The sequence below is a fragment of the Numenius arquata genome, chromosome 12 (genome assembly GCF_964106895.1).
Source record: "Numenius arquata chromosome 12, bNumArq3.hap1.1, whole genome shotgun sequence".
In the NCBI taxonomy this organism is placed as follows: domain Eukaryota; kingdom Metazoa; phylum Chordata; class Aves; order Charadriiformes; family Scolopacidae; genus Numenius; species Numenius arquata.
In genome coordinates, this window is record NC_133587.1 from 40,677,391 (window position 1) to 40,692,194 (window position 14,804).

At 40.9% G+C, this 14,804-nt stretch overlaps 1 protein-coding gene across 1 annotated transcript in view; it reads right to left on the reverse strand.

The window, feature by feature from the left end:
• The window catches only part of CRHR2 (corticotropin releasing hormone receptor 2), a 103,311-nt gene extending 103,095 nt beyond the window's left edge, over positions 1-216 (reverse strand). The window contains exon 1 of the mRNA XM_074157095.1: positions 99-216. Within this exon, the coding sequence (XP_074013196.1) occupies positions 99-216 (118 nt within the window). The remainder of the gene's footprint in view (positions 1-98) is intronic.
• Between the last annotated feature and the right edge of the window lie 14,588 nt (positions 217-14,804).

The window sequence follows — 14,804 nt, forward strand, 5'->3', positions numbered from 1 at the left end:
AAGTAGCAGTTGAGAAAGCACAAAAGCGACACACTTTGCATCACAAAGCAAACGGAATCTTAGCTTTTCCGAGCCCTACGATAGGTAATGTTTCCTACCATCAAAGCCCAGGAAAGGGATAGAGGAACTCTCTAAAAAAGTCTCTTGTAAACGATCCAGGAGGCTGCAGTTGACATCAAATTCTTCTAAGATGAACTGAGATATGGTCACATCCATTATTCCCCTCGGGACTGCTGGACTGGATCAGTCTCCTTCCCCCTTTTCTGGTTCTTTTTTTGTTTTGGTTTTTTTTTGTTTTTTTTTTTTTTTTTGTTCACTCTCCTTTCTTCCTCTCTGGAAACAAACGAACATCAAGCTGCGGACACCCTGCAATCTCGTGTGTGTGTGTGTGTGTGTGTGTGTGTGTGTGAGCCTCTCTTCCTCCCAGTGTGCTGACAACTTGGCTGAGTGTCTGCGTCTGGCTGTGCGGTTCAATCCTCCAAGCTCTTCTTTGCTTTAAAACAGCAGCTCGGGAACCAATGGGATCCCGCTGAGCCCGGAGTAAGGGGCTTGCGTCTCTTCGCCAGCTTCCCTGGTCTAGCAGCTCTCCAATGCCGCCTCACATCGCCAGACTCCCGTACTGCTTTCTCTCCCTCCCTCCCTCTTCTCCCTCTCTCTCTCCCTCTCTCTCTCGCACACACACACACACACACACACACAGTTTTATTGTTAGCTTCGGGGATGAGCACTTTTGCAAAAATACTTGCCGCAAATGAGAGCCAGGGAGAAAAAAGAAAAGCCATCAGATGAATAGAACTCCTCTGGCTTTTTTTTTTTTTTTTTTTTTTTGGGAAGCAAAGCAATTCCTGCTTTTTTCAGTGTGGAACTGAGGATTAGCAGAGATGCTTGGACAGGGAGGGGGAAGAAGGGACCCGGTCCTGTAGATGCTGTACTGGGTCAGGTCTTGGGAAAGAAGAGAAATAATAACAGGGGTTATTATTATCCCCTTTTGGAGGGATGAGGGAAATGGTCTGAGAGAAAGGAAGCATCAGAAAAGAGGAATCCAGAATAACGACCCAGAGGAGAAGCAAATTGGGGAGACTGAGAGAAGGGTTGGGAACCCAGCCTGGGAAAAGCAAGGCACAGGGGAAATGTGTCTTTCAGCCCCTCATGCTGCTGGGATGAGCTGGACAGTTTATTAGGGCAAGGCACGGAGAGCAGAGTAGAACTTTGGAGAGAAGGACAGATCAGTCAGGGGACAAGGAAGAAAAGACAGGCCACGGTCTCATCTTCCAGCAGTAAGAGGGGAGCAAGCATTTCAGAAAGAATGATCACCCAGACTGATCCAGTAAGCAGGAGGAGAAGCCTCCAAGCAAGGAAATCATGACACGGGAAGAGAGAGAAAAGCAAAGGGCTTAACAAACAGATTATTATGGAACATGATAAACATGAAGGCTCTGAGGAAGGGGAAAGATGACAAGAAGTTTGGAGGGAGCTGCCCAGATGTTTGGTCACCTTTTGGGAAATCAAAGCTCATTACAATGGGAACTGGGTGAAGTTCTGCACTCCGGGACAAGCTGGAGAGCAACTTAGACCTAACCAGCCTTGCTGACTTGCTACATTAGGATATTAGGACATCTTTATGAAAAAGTAGCAAAAACTTGCTAAGGAGGATCATCCAGGATCACAGATCCAGAAGGATCTTAGGAAGCAAACAGAAAACTGACTTGTAAGTGATAAAAGCAAGATAAGTATGTATGCTAGTAGCAGAGATTAATGCAGAAACAGAAGGCAAGGACAATAAAGAAGTTTTAATGGCCAGCCCAGCCCAAAGCACGAGAAGAAGCTTTGACAGAAAAAAAGAGATCCAGAAATGAGCTCCTGTTTACAGTCTGTGTTCACAGCTTTAGATCAGACATGGTGCTTACACTGAATTCAAAGCAACAGTATTGGACTTCTGCTAACATCTGTCTCCCACCCTCGCAACGGCCTGGACTTTCCCTTTATTCATATTTAAGATTGAAGGGCTTCATCCAAAGAAAAGAAAAAGAAAAAAATCATGGGGTTAGAAAGGCAAATAAATTAAGAACATGCAGTGATGAGAGGACCAGCCAGAAAGCTATTTTGCCATCTGGGAATCTGGAGGTCTTTTAACATTTCAGATTGTGATAAGGGAAAAAGGGAGGAGTGCCATCGTGGTTTTAGGGTGAGCATTTTTTTTTTTTAAATATGTAAAAACTCATAAAAATAACAAGTGTCCAAACTCTCTAGGCAGCGTGATATTCTGACGCAAATCAATGCAACTGTTTCTCCTTCTGGAGCCACGATCTCCTTCCCAAGTGAATGTTCCCAAAATTGCAACCCTTCTTGAGAAATCTCCACTTCAACAAATTGACCCTTGTCAGCACCACCAGATCTCTTTGCCCCACGCACGTCTAATCCCCAAAAGCAGGAGAGAAAATTTCTTTAGCATCATTCACACAATACAACCGCAACCAACACACCGGTGGTCTTTAAACAGGGCTCTCAAGTGGTAACTTCAACTTTTAATTTCAAAACCGTTCTTTATAGTCGTTAACACTTGAAACAACTGCCCTGAATTAAAGTAAATATTTTTTTCAGGATTAAGAGAATGATTTCTCCATTTTAGTGAGAAAAAGCTAGAAAATCTTCACTCTAAACTGATTCTTCCCTCCACCTTTCAGTTTGGCTAACTTTAGAAAATCAGAAGCAGTACATGTCGCACAGATAATACTATTGCATTCTATATATTTAACAACCAAAAAATCCCACCCCAAAAATAAATACACAGGTGATGAAGAGACTGTCTAGGAGTGAGTCTGGATGAAGAAAATAATTTGTTGTTCCCCAGCCCACAAATTAGCACCATTGTTTAACAATCTCTTCCAAGTTCTGTAGCTCCTTGATGAAAAGCTACTTTTGCAACTTTCCCTGGGTACAATTAACAGCTGAGTGAAAGATTCCTTCTGGCTGGATCTAGTCAAATCCTGATCATGTCAATTTGACTCATTTGATATGAAAATGTTGCTCTTCATAAAAGAAACAAATCCAATTAAACAAAAGATTGACAGAAATATTGTAGCTGCTGACACTGCTGATTCTCTGCTGCTGCAGTATCCCTCCGTGATGCAGCTGATACAAATAACTACTAGATCTTGCCAGGCAGTAGGGAGCAGAGACCTGCCTTAAGAATTACGGAGCAACCAAAGCAAGCTAGTAATTGCACTTGGCACGCAGAAAAACTTTGCCACCTTAAAAGCGGGCTCGTTCCTATGTGGTGGTATTCACTGGTTTGTTCGGGTGCGTATGCAAGACGTGCACAACCAATCTACGTATGAACATCTGAACATGCAAAGTTATGGAAGTGAACGAGACAGACAAATAAATGTGTAAGCACATACACAGCTCAGTAAACTTCTTATGCAGAAGAGATACCGGAAAGTGACCTACAGTCTTCTAGTAAAGGAATGAGCTCTGTGCATGAGATACGTTATTCCCTGATAACAGAAATCTTTGAATGCCAGCCCTTGCACCACTGTTACACAGACGGTTTCTCAATCTCCAACTCACCCCACAGCTGGGAGAATTAGCCAGAGGATATCTGGCCAATTAGTTTGCCCTACTAATAGTGACTAACGAGGATGACATTGTGCTGTTCAACCAGCAACACCGAAACTGAGCTCTATGCAGACTCAGGCAGCCAACATACGTGTTTGTGTGGGATGGGAGTACCTCCAGGACCAGCTGACTGCTCCTTGGTCATGTCTGCCAGAGGCGCTTCTTGTCCTCAGACACTCAACCTCACACAAAATCAAGAGACCACTATATATTTCAATACAAAAGATGGGTACCGAGGAAAAAAAAAATGAAAAAAGAAAAAAATCACCAGTTCTCTCCTCATTTCCCTTCCTCATAGAAAGAAAAGCCCACTGTACCTCATCCAGCCTTCTTTTCCCACCACGGTGAAAGTTTTATCACCCGGGTTCCCTACCCATTGATGTGAAGAGCTCATGCTTTCCAGGCACAATAGTCACCCATTTCTTCTGGTACGCAACACAAAGCCTAGCACAAGAAATGCACATCATTCATCAAACAACCTGGTTACACCAACACCCTACTTCAGTTCCATTGGCTTTCAGGAATTTACCTCACCAATACAGAAGTATCACACAGGGTCATGGTCCCAGTATTGGCTCTTCAGGTGTCTTTCTTTTAATCCAAGTAAATCCATATCCATACTATCATCTAACTTTATAAATTGGTCTGTTAACACAGTCATGGGTCTGTGTTTGAAGCATAAGGCAAGCAAGACAGCTACACCCCCAAATAACTGATTGGAAAGGGCGCTGTGGTCTGCAGACCAAGTACAACACCTTCTGGCTGGACCTCACTTCTGTCCGGACCTTATGGAGTTAACGCAGGTTCATGTGAAATGCCATGAACACTTTGTGATGTTTATCACATCCTCGGTGAGGAAAAGGCTCAGGTAAATCTCAAAGAAAGGATTCCCTACCCTGGATAGAAAAATGGCAGACAGAGAGAAAGATGAAGGAGAAGGAGGAGAAAGAAATATCTCTCTTACTTGTAGAAACAAAGTCTTTAAATCCCTAATGGACAATCAAGGGACAGAATTAAGCTTGATGGCAGAAATACAGGGTCATCAACTAATTGCTCATACAGCCCAGTTGCTCTAGTTTGGCCTTTAGTGTCTACCTTTGCATTTGTCTACCTCTACATTTTTGTTACCATTAAATATGAAGCAGGAGAGTTTCAAATGGCACAATAAGTTTTTTCCTCATGTCTCCTTTTTCTATTTGAAAAATGCCCCCCAGTAATCCTTAATTATTGCAATGACCTTTCAACACCTGACTCTAAAGTTAGTGGGGCTATTCAGCTAGGTAAGGAATGCAAGACCATACACTCTAAGGAAGGTACTAATTAACCAGAGTGGCTGCTGGACCATAAACCCAAAGGCCCTCCTTCTCAACATGCACTGCAAAACTTCACTTTCAAATGCAGTGACAACATGACCATTACCTGGTAAAATATTTATCTTTCCTTCTCATTCCAGCAGTTTTCAAAGCGGGAACAGGACAGCCTCATACCATATGGAGCAAGACAATTGAGGCAGCAAAAGAGATTGAGGACAGCCTCACAGACAGTACCCCTAGAACTACCATAGGAATGTCATATATGGCTGTCTTCTGTGCCACACCATGCCACGGCTTCTCACAATGAATTATACTCTGCTACAGGAGGAGACTGTTAAAGCAAACCGCTTCTCAAATTGACTACTACACTTCTACTCAAAATCTGGTCCTTACGGCACATACTTGAGATTTACACAGAATGTGCAGAGTTGCAAATTGTTGGATGTGGAGAGGAATATCAGACACAGATAAATACAGATCTTTGTTTCAGTTGATAGACTTATTTGCTAGGAACGGGAGACATCCCTTATTGCCACAAATGAAGTATGACCGTAGAGAGCAAAGAAAAAATTCAAAAATTCAGGTCTGTGGTGATGAATCTTTGCAGCTTCATTGATGTTAGAAAATATTTACTGTGGGTGTAAAAAGATTCAGCAGCATACATAATAAATGGCCTGTAGTTACACATTAATATATTTCTTTCAGCACATTAATACACTTGTCATTCTCTACGGCTTTAAAACCTGTACAAGTGAATCACGTTACACAAGACAAATGATGAGACATTGCAGGAAGATTATAAGACCACACAAAAGAACCAACCTTGACACACTCATAAAGTGGCAATGTTATTTTTTTTTAAAGTGAGGTGTTTTGGAGGAATGTGCAGAACATCATCTACCACATGAGAGCACAGGAACATTCATTCCAGAATAACAGTGATTTTATACACGGTCAAATTCAGGGTCAGGTCTTCACAGACATACAAGAACACAAAGGACCAATTTTATATATTTATTTATGCCTGGCAAAGGCCCAGTCCTCTGTTTACAGCATAAGCAAATAAAGTAAATTTAAAAAAAGGGCATTAGGTCACATCTGAACAAATGATGACCATGACGATGTGTCTCATTAGTCCCACTTTCTTTCTGTTACGTTCAATAGGACCGTTGCCAAATATGATGTATAGAATCAGGGGTCTTGCACTGCTCTCCTTACAATGCATTAGGCAACAAGATTTCTTGTGGCTTGATTAAGGACATGCCAGTCAAGCTTTTGCTCTCTTTTCCTCCCACTCTGCCTCATTGTGTTGACTTTCAGTGCATGCTCGGAAGACCTGAATAGTCATCCCATGCTGTCTTAAGCTGGGAGGAAGCACAGAAAGAAAAGATAGAGGGTAATAAAATGTTCAGAAGTCAATCCCCCCTTTAGTTCCATCATCTAGATCATCTAGTTCCAACCCCCCCGCCACAGGCAGGGACACCTTCAGCTAGACCAGGTTGCTCAAATCATGTTGCCCAGTGTCCCATCTCTGATGACCAAAATCAGATGCTTCAGAAAATGACAAAGCCAGCCTGCTCCAAATTGCCACATTTTAATTACTAGGGCATCCTAAGTGACCTTAACATACACAGTAAGAGAATTAATTCTTTGGGTTATGGGTCTTGCCTTCATTGCCTAGCATACAGCATTGTAGCTACAGTGCTGTAACTCATGGTTTTAAACCATCCAGCTTGTATCTGCTTGTGTTTTTCAGAAGCATTGGTGGTCTGGCTGTGAAACCCTGGGCTAGTGACTTATGTACTGTTTTGGGCATTTCTGCCCAACCCAGGTTCAAAATCCAGGACTCGCAACAGATTTAAACACTGCAGAGTTGCCAGCTCTCAGATTCAGATTGCTTTGACTGTCTGTTTTTCATGAGGTATCTAAGCTGCCATTATAGCCAAGGAGGATCTGGATTTTGATTCAACTGCCCAAAAATACATGTCCAGCACCACCTGAGACATTCTAGCATAACTGAGGCTGGCACATGAGGTTGGCAGATAAACACAGGACCTAGGGAAGAACCACCCCTTCTGAAGCATCAGCTGGAGGCCAGGTCTTCAAGCATCTCAGATGTTCTGGGACACCCGTATGTAAGCAACCAAATTGAGCCTCTGATATCTATTGATTACAAGGGCTGACCAGATCTCCCTTAAAGATATGTATGCATGGGCACATAATCTTGAAAACTTAATCTGACTTCCAGCTAGCAGGATAGTATCAGTACACACTGCTCCTCTGAATCCCCACAAGTGCCTCACCATTGCCAAACTCGACAAGAAGGAACAATAGCAAATTTTCTTATAAGCATTTGGTCTTCTAGTATGTATGTCTACTCAGGCTACTGGATATTTGACTGAGCAAAAATTGGACCTTCCACAGAAGGGAAGAAGCCCACCATCAGCATGTCACTAGGGAGAGTCTTTCACTATTACTACTTAGGCTTTACCCTAAAAAATTTATTCCTTGGGTTACCTAACTTGAACATAAACATGGGAAACCTCCTAAAACACAAACAAAGAAAGAGTAGCACAAGTAATGCCTCATAGAGGAAATGAAGCTTTCCTGATGATTTTCTTCTCTTCGTTGAACTGTTAGGCTTATCCTCTCAGAGAGGAAACAAATTCTGGATATGTCACATCTTCCACCATATCTCCAGTGCAGATGTCTCCAGAGGTGCCAATCAACTTAGGTTTCTTTTGCAGCCAATGGAAAGAAATAGGAACTTTTGTAATGCGATTCACCTGATCTATTGTAATCACCTATGTCAGGACGAGACTGATTTTGCCCTCAGCTCTATCCAACACCCTGAGTAGATCTCTGCTGTCTGTAGAGAAACACGTAACAACTTGGACTTATATAAGTCAAGTGAATCCCATTCCAGATGCCTAGAACAAAGATCAAATAGTTTGCTGAGATCTTCCCCACTGGCCCGCAGCACCTTGTCTCCCTAGAGCGTTTGGCAACTGTAATTCCATGAGTTCAGGCCTATCATTTCATGCGAGATCAAACAAAACTATTTTAAATTAAACACATGACAAATAAAGAAGAGAATAAAAATGTCCGGTTATGATTGGACTATCACAATTTTAGCAACATATCATTATGTTTAGAGATTTTGTGTCTTAAATTTAATGTAATTATTTACAAGAGGAAACCAATACAATGCAAACACTGTATAACAGCTGATTATTATAAGGATTCCAGAATATTCAGCAATCACCAGAGAAATGCGTGGAAATTAAGTAGAAGAAAGCATGAGCCGTCATTCCAACCTCAAGAAGTGAGACCAGTAGTTCTCAAGAGCATCATTCTGTAACAGAAAGAGAGGTAGGGTCCAGTCACACTAGACAGAAGCTGGAATAATTAGGCATGAAAATGGATTAACATAATATTATTAGGGCCATGATAACGGAGTAAAAAGAACCTCATGACTCCCTGATTTGTGATTTGCAAAGCACTTATGAACTGCTACTGTATGAGATTGCAGCCCCAGAAGAACAGAATGGATGGAAGGACATTATCCCTGTAGCCTTAATTTGTGTCTGTGTCTGAAATCAGTGACTCTTGCCATCTATGTAATTTTAGCTACCTCCCAGGATAACCAATCCATCTACCTCTCTTCAGATCTCTTCCCTAGCTTGAATCACTACCTTTTGACCTTTTTATTACCAGAGCCAGTATTTCTGATTCTGTATCACAGAGTACCGCGGGTCTTGCTTAAGTATAGGCTGGGTATTTGAGAGGTCTGTAGTAGCAGAGGGATTCATCTCACCTAATTTCAGCCACCTAAAATTTGAGTGTCTAGACTAAGTCAGGTATCTAGTCTCTTTAACAGTCTCCAGGGAAATGGCCACTTTCAAAGAATGATGATTCATTTAATTTGGAGACAAATAACATCAATAACAATTTGGAGGCAAATGACTTCAAGTTCATAACTCTTAGATATTCTACTTAGTAAGGCGTAATTCAGCCCAAGAGATGGTTAGATGCATTTATATTTTAGATAGAGCTCTCTCCTTACGACACATCACATATCTGAGATGGATATTGGAGCTCTAGATATATACTAGGCATAAATTGAAGAGCACAAATCATGCAGTGCGGCACAGTTTCAAAGCAGAAGCAAAAATTCCTACATTAAGCTATCTTTAAAAGATAAATTATGTTAACTACTGCTCATAGATATGGTTTGATGGGGAAGCATTCCGCTGAAGCCAGGGAGACACCTCCTTTTCATTAAGCCTTGTGTACTATGAATCGTGTTGGGGAACTCGACTGCACACACACTCATGCATACATGAGAAACATACAGCAGTTTCTGAAAAAAAGAAGTTGGTGTGGTCACTCTCACTTGTTACGCACTATGTAACAAAAAAATGCTCTAAGATCATTCAGGTCACACAACTTAAAATATTATGTAATAAAAATGCCCTGCTCATATTATGGTGACGCACTGTAAAATACTGAAAAATAGGCACTAGGCTTATCGTTAATTTTGTTGGGGTTTTTTCTAAGCATGTCCATCGTTAGGGGATATGCTCTTTGGTAAAGGCTATTTCCTTTCACTGATGGGATCTTTGATGCTTAAACATTCCCTAACTTTAAGCCCACACTTAACTTTCACTGACTTCAGGTATTAAGGGGGAGTTTGAGAGACTTGGTAAATAGAGGTAATTTGTTGAACTAGGATTTAAACGCTGCTTTCGTTGAAATGCACACATACTTGTTCACATATTATGTTTTCCCTTGAATTCGATTGGTCTTGTATAAAGGCTATAAAATCTTGTTTTTCTGAAACATACATTTTGAGCCACCTGTAAACTGACTGTCCATTTTACAGGTGAGAACTTTCACAGTAAGAATAAATATCAGAAAACAGTTTAAAGCCTCAAATCCAATGTTTTTCTGTTCTTAGCAAGTGTTTAGATAGGGAGAGCTCAATCTATAACTGGTTACATCAGCATTGGTTATGGTGGATTTTTACAAAAGCCAAGGATCAGTCCCCAAGAATTCAATGCAAAACAGTTGAAGACTGAAATAAGCACCAGCATTAAAACAGATTTATTTCAGCATAGATGTAAAATACATGTAACTGTCATCAAGTAAAATAAAATAGCTGATATTGTGATATTTTAATAACAGGTGCAGCAAAAAATTAATCCCGTGAAGTGTGGCATTTCCAATCTAGTTGACAGCACAGCTGGGTTTCTTTTCCCATGATGTGTTAATCTGTTTTGTATTTGGTAAACTGCGCATCTCACCCCAATGAATATTAAAGGAAGAGTTTTGGCACAACATGTAACATTCTGATTAAACATTTTGTCATTCACATGCTCTCACACTCAATTGCAGAGAGAAGATAACTTATCAACTTACTGCTAAGCAAGTGCTGCTTCTCTTATGGAATCACCAAATTTCCTCACTAACCTTTCAAAATCTCCTACCTCTACTCACAGTAGCCATTCACGATGTTGCTAACTGGCAGTTATCATAAGTAGACGTCAAACTCTGCAGACTGATGCCTGGAAAAGATATTCTTTTTCAGCACTTCTTCCCCTGCCCCAGCATCTAAAATCACCGGAATCATTTACAGCAATATTGCATGGAGCAAGCACCTGGTCATCACAGCTTTGCCTTTGGGGGCTATTTAATGAAGAAATAATTATTTTTTGAGAAGAGATTTTTCTGCAGTTATTGCACTCAGAATACTAATTATAACTTCAGTGAGGACCAAATTGTCTTCATTTTCATTTCCTGTAAAGTTATTAAATATAAAATGTATTAGTTTATCCCTAAAGTATTTTCCCCTTCATGCAAATAGCCTCTCCTAGGCAGAAACAACGAATGAATAAATACACGCTATTTCATTCAGGGACAGACAGAGAGTTTGTCAAGTGCTATAGGATTCTTCTGGATCAAAGGACCAATGTAAGCAGGATATAAGTCATCCCTAACAGGACTGGAAGCTACTACCTTTGAAATACGTAGCACATAATTCTTCCTCTAGTTTCTAGACTCATTTGGCTCACTGCCAGAGCAATGTTGACTTTGTTTTTTTCTTGGCCACTGGAGGGCTCTCCTAATTCTCCATTACTGCAAAAGAAACATTTGATTGAGTTTAAAAACATTATAAAAAAGAAAATCTGTTTATAGTTACCTGAATGCAAAAAAAACCCCAACAACCAAAACAGGAGAGTTCACTAGTTCACACACAGATCTGCATGTGGACAAAGTGCATCCTTCTTCTTTAACAGCAAAAATGTCAGTACAGTAAGAGGTGAATTTCACTGAACAGAAAATTTCCTTTTACACACAAGATTATCAACTGCACAAGAGATTACGGGTTTGAGATGGACAGCAAAGTCTGTCCTCATCACTCATTCCTCCCCATACCACGTTGCTGCACTCTGAAATCATTGCACAACTCAATTCATTTTTCCAGTAAGTGTGCTTTCAGACATCTGCCATCTGATTTCCAACTTATTTCCCCACCTCAAGACCAATTCCCCTGGCTGGTTCAATTTGCTCCTGAGGGAAACACTGATGGATCAATCATTTTACCCTTTGCACATTAATGCTGTTCCTGTGGAAAGAGAAGATAATGTAAGGATTTCCATCCCCCTGAGGGGAGAGGCACCCTATATCCATGCTGCCATGAGTACTTACAGGCTATTGCCCATTGAGAATTTCTGACAAAGTGTTTCTTTTTTTCCTGTTTTTTTTTTTTCCTTATTTTACTTTTTGGTTAAAAGGACTGAGTTAGTTAAAACTAAATTGTCTTGTGGAAACAGAGCAGTTTGTTAAATCTTTTCTTAGGGCGGTATTTCCAGTGTCAAAACAAAAGACAGCTTTGATCATTCCAGAATAATAATTTGGGATGGACTTTCCCTTCTGAGGAGGGAAAACTGGCTGTAGGGTCCTGTTTCACCAAGTTTTGCTCCATACCTTTGTCACTCACTGCTCAACGAAACTCTTAGGTATATCCTAATCAAAATCTCTTTTCTTTTTTTCCCTGAGCCCGCTAAAGTGAACTGTATTTACATGCAGAGAGCACAGCAGCTTTCACAGGCCTCCTGGGAAGATGCCCACCTCCAGAAGGACACCAGCTTGAATAAACAGTCCTGACTGTGACCATTTTATCCCAGATCCTTTGAGACACTCTACCACAAATAGAAAAACTACCTACGATAGTGGACAAATAGATTTTCTTGGCTTCTGTGACTCTGCTTCTGTCTTTGAATATTAGATTAGCTAGTTGGGCTGGAACACCCGCGGGGTCATTTAAATTGCACTTTAATAATTTGATCTGAATTCCATGGGATTTTTAGTTTGCCAGTTGACAGAAAATGTAGAAAGGAGAACAAAGGTGTAAAATCTGGAGCAGCAGTTTACATCAGTTTCATAGACTTTTTTGAAATCTGCAGTTTCCCGAATAAAATAAATGGTTGTGATCCTTAAATTTTAGGTGTCGATTAGCTTATCCTAAAAGCCTTTATGATACCATTGGTGTATTACAGTTAATGATAATATTTCTGTGCTCGGACCTGCATTAGGTCATTTGCAAACACAGCCTGGAAGCTCCGGGTGGGAACACTCTGACCAGGTGGATGCGCAGTGGTCCCTGCCTGAGAGCTGACCCCCTGGACTCCCTTAACCACCCATGAAAGAACAAGGCACGGCTCATTATAAAGCTTGCACTTAAATCAGATGAATGTATAAATGCTGCAACAGCAGCAATCTTGTAAGAGGAGCCTGAGGTGTCTGACTTAATCGCAGCTGTCTACACTATGCATATCTCAAGTTAGGTGAGCCGAATTCTTTTTCCGTCTCTGATTATGAGCAAAGGTAATTCCTCCAGCACAGACCCGTGAGTTTAATGTTAAAATTCCTGACTGAAATCAATAGCTGAGTGTTCCTCCACACCAAGAAAGCCATGGTTCCATTTGAAATAACTGATTATTTTGTGGAGATGCAAGAACAGCCCGTTTTACCCTCTTCAGATAAAAACTAAGAACCTCTTTATAAGATACTTCTGAGAATAGGAAGCGATTTGTGTTTTTTAGAAGAAAACACCACTCCTCTTCAGAAGAATTATACCAGTTTTTACGGATTATGTTCCCTAAAAGTCCTTTCTGGAGGCAAAATGTGTAGGAAATATAAACCAAGTAGTCCATAAAAGAATTGATAGACGGGCGTTGCTCAGGCCAGTTCTCCTCTGCGCAGATGATGCAGATGGGATCGTTTGTCTCAGTTTAATGGTCTATAGAGTGGCTGTCAGTGGCAGAGAAATCTCCAGGCTCCCTTAAAAGTCAAGAGGGATCTAGTCAGTGCAGTCAGTGGACTCTACAGGATGATTTTTGTCATCATAAAGAAGATACGTTGGGTCAGATAAATTGTCTTCTAAAAGTCTCTCTTTCTTACCATTAACTATAAAGGCAGCCTGGTCTGACCTGCTCACTGGGACATGTCTGTGCTATAAATGTCTAAACTTAGGGACAGGAATCCCATCTGTAGGGAAAATAAAAGAAAAATCAGGCCTAGAAAATCTTTCCTGTAAAAATAGCCTCAATTTGTGGAGAGCTGAACGCTTCCACTGGGGCTTTGCTTGTGCTTTCATTTTTGTACAATTTTCCTTGATTATCTTTATTACGGCTACATAGGAATTCTGTTCCTAATGAGTCTTTATTTAATGAACAATTGTTTTCACCAACCAACAGCACCAACCAAGAGAAAAGTGAACAATGAATTGGAAATAACTTCCACAGTTTTACTTACACGTAATTCAAGCAGCATGACTTTGGCTTTTTAGTCTCCAAAAGTAGCCATCATTAAATTTGGGGCCTCCTGATGGATAGGCCTTGACAAACCAGCCAACAGAACCAGCATTGCTCCAAGAGATCAACAGCAGTTTTTCATTTCATTGGTATGGATGGCTGTGTCCTGCTCCCCAAAATAACTACGAGAGTCTTTGAAGTGGGAAGTGCTCATGCAGGTAATTATCTATATTGCAGAAGAATTAGTGTTCTTCATAGGAATTTGCAGAAACCCGATTGAAATGATTTAACCCAGCTGACAACTGCTCATGCCTGACACTGGGCACAGGCAGAATGAAAAGGTGTCTCGAATTCACCTTTAATGTGTTCAGTGCTCGTAGCACTGAGTTGGAGCAGGCTGCACACCCTTCACGTGAGACTGACCTTCCTGTGATTTGTTTTAAGCCTAAGATTAATCGAATTTAGAAACAAAATTGTCTCATAATACAACCCAGCCCAGTAAAACACAGGGTGGGAAAGCTGAAGTGAAAGATGTCTTCTTGATACACAGGGCTAGACCTGAGGCAGTGGGACCTACTGCCTGTTTCTGCACCATGAGCTCAATGCGCTTACGGACTTCACAAATTCATGATCTGTGATCAAGCATGTGGGAGGCTGTAACAAACTAAACAGCTAAATCACGGCACCAAAACAATCCATTTCGCCCCATTTTCTGGACCCAGTAGGAGTCGAACTGCTTAGGACTAAGCGCTCGGCATCGCTGGAGAAATGCCAGGTTCATACAAAGCACTCAAAAAATATCCAGCTACTGCAAAGTGCTGAGTTTGGGGATTTTCTGCTGAATAGATCCCATTTGGATAGAAAATAGATTTTTATTTTTTGGAGTTTACACTTCTGCAGTTAATACAGCCCATCAGTTTGGGACTGATGTAATTTTAAGAGCATTAGTTAAGAGTAGAAAATCTCATTGAAGCCCATGCTTTCCAGAATAAATATGAAGGGAAGGAAGGAGGCAAACAAGCAACTATAAATTCTTACTGTCTAAAAGAATAAA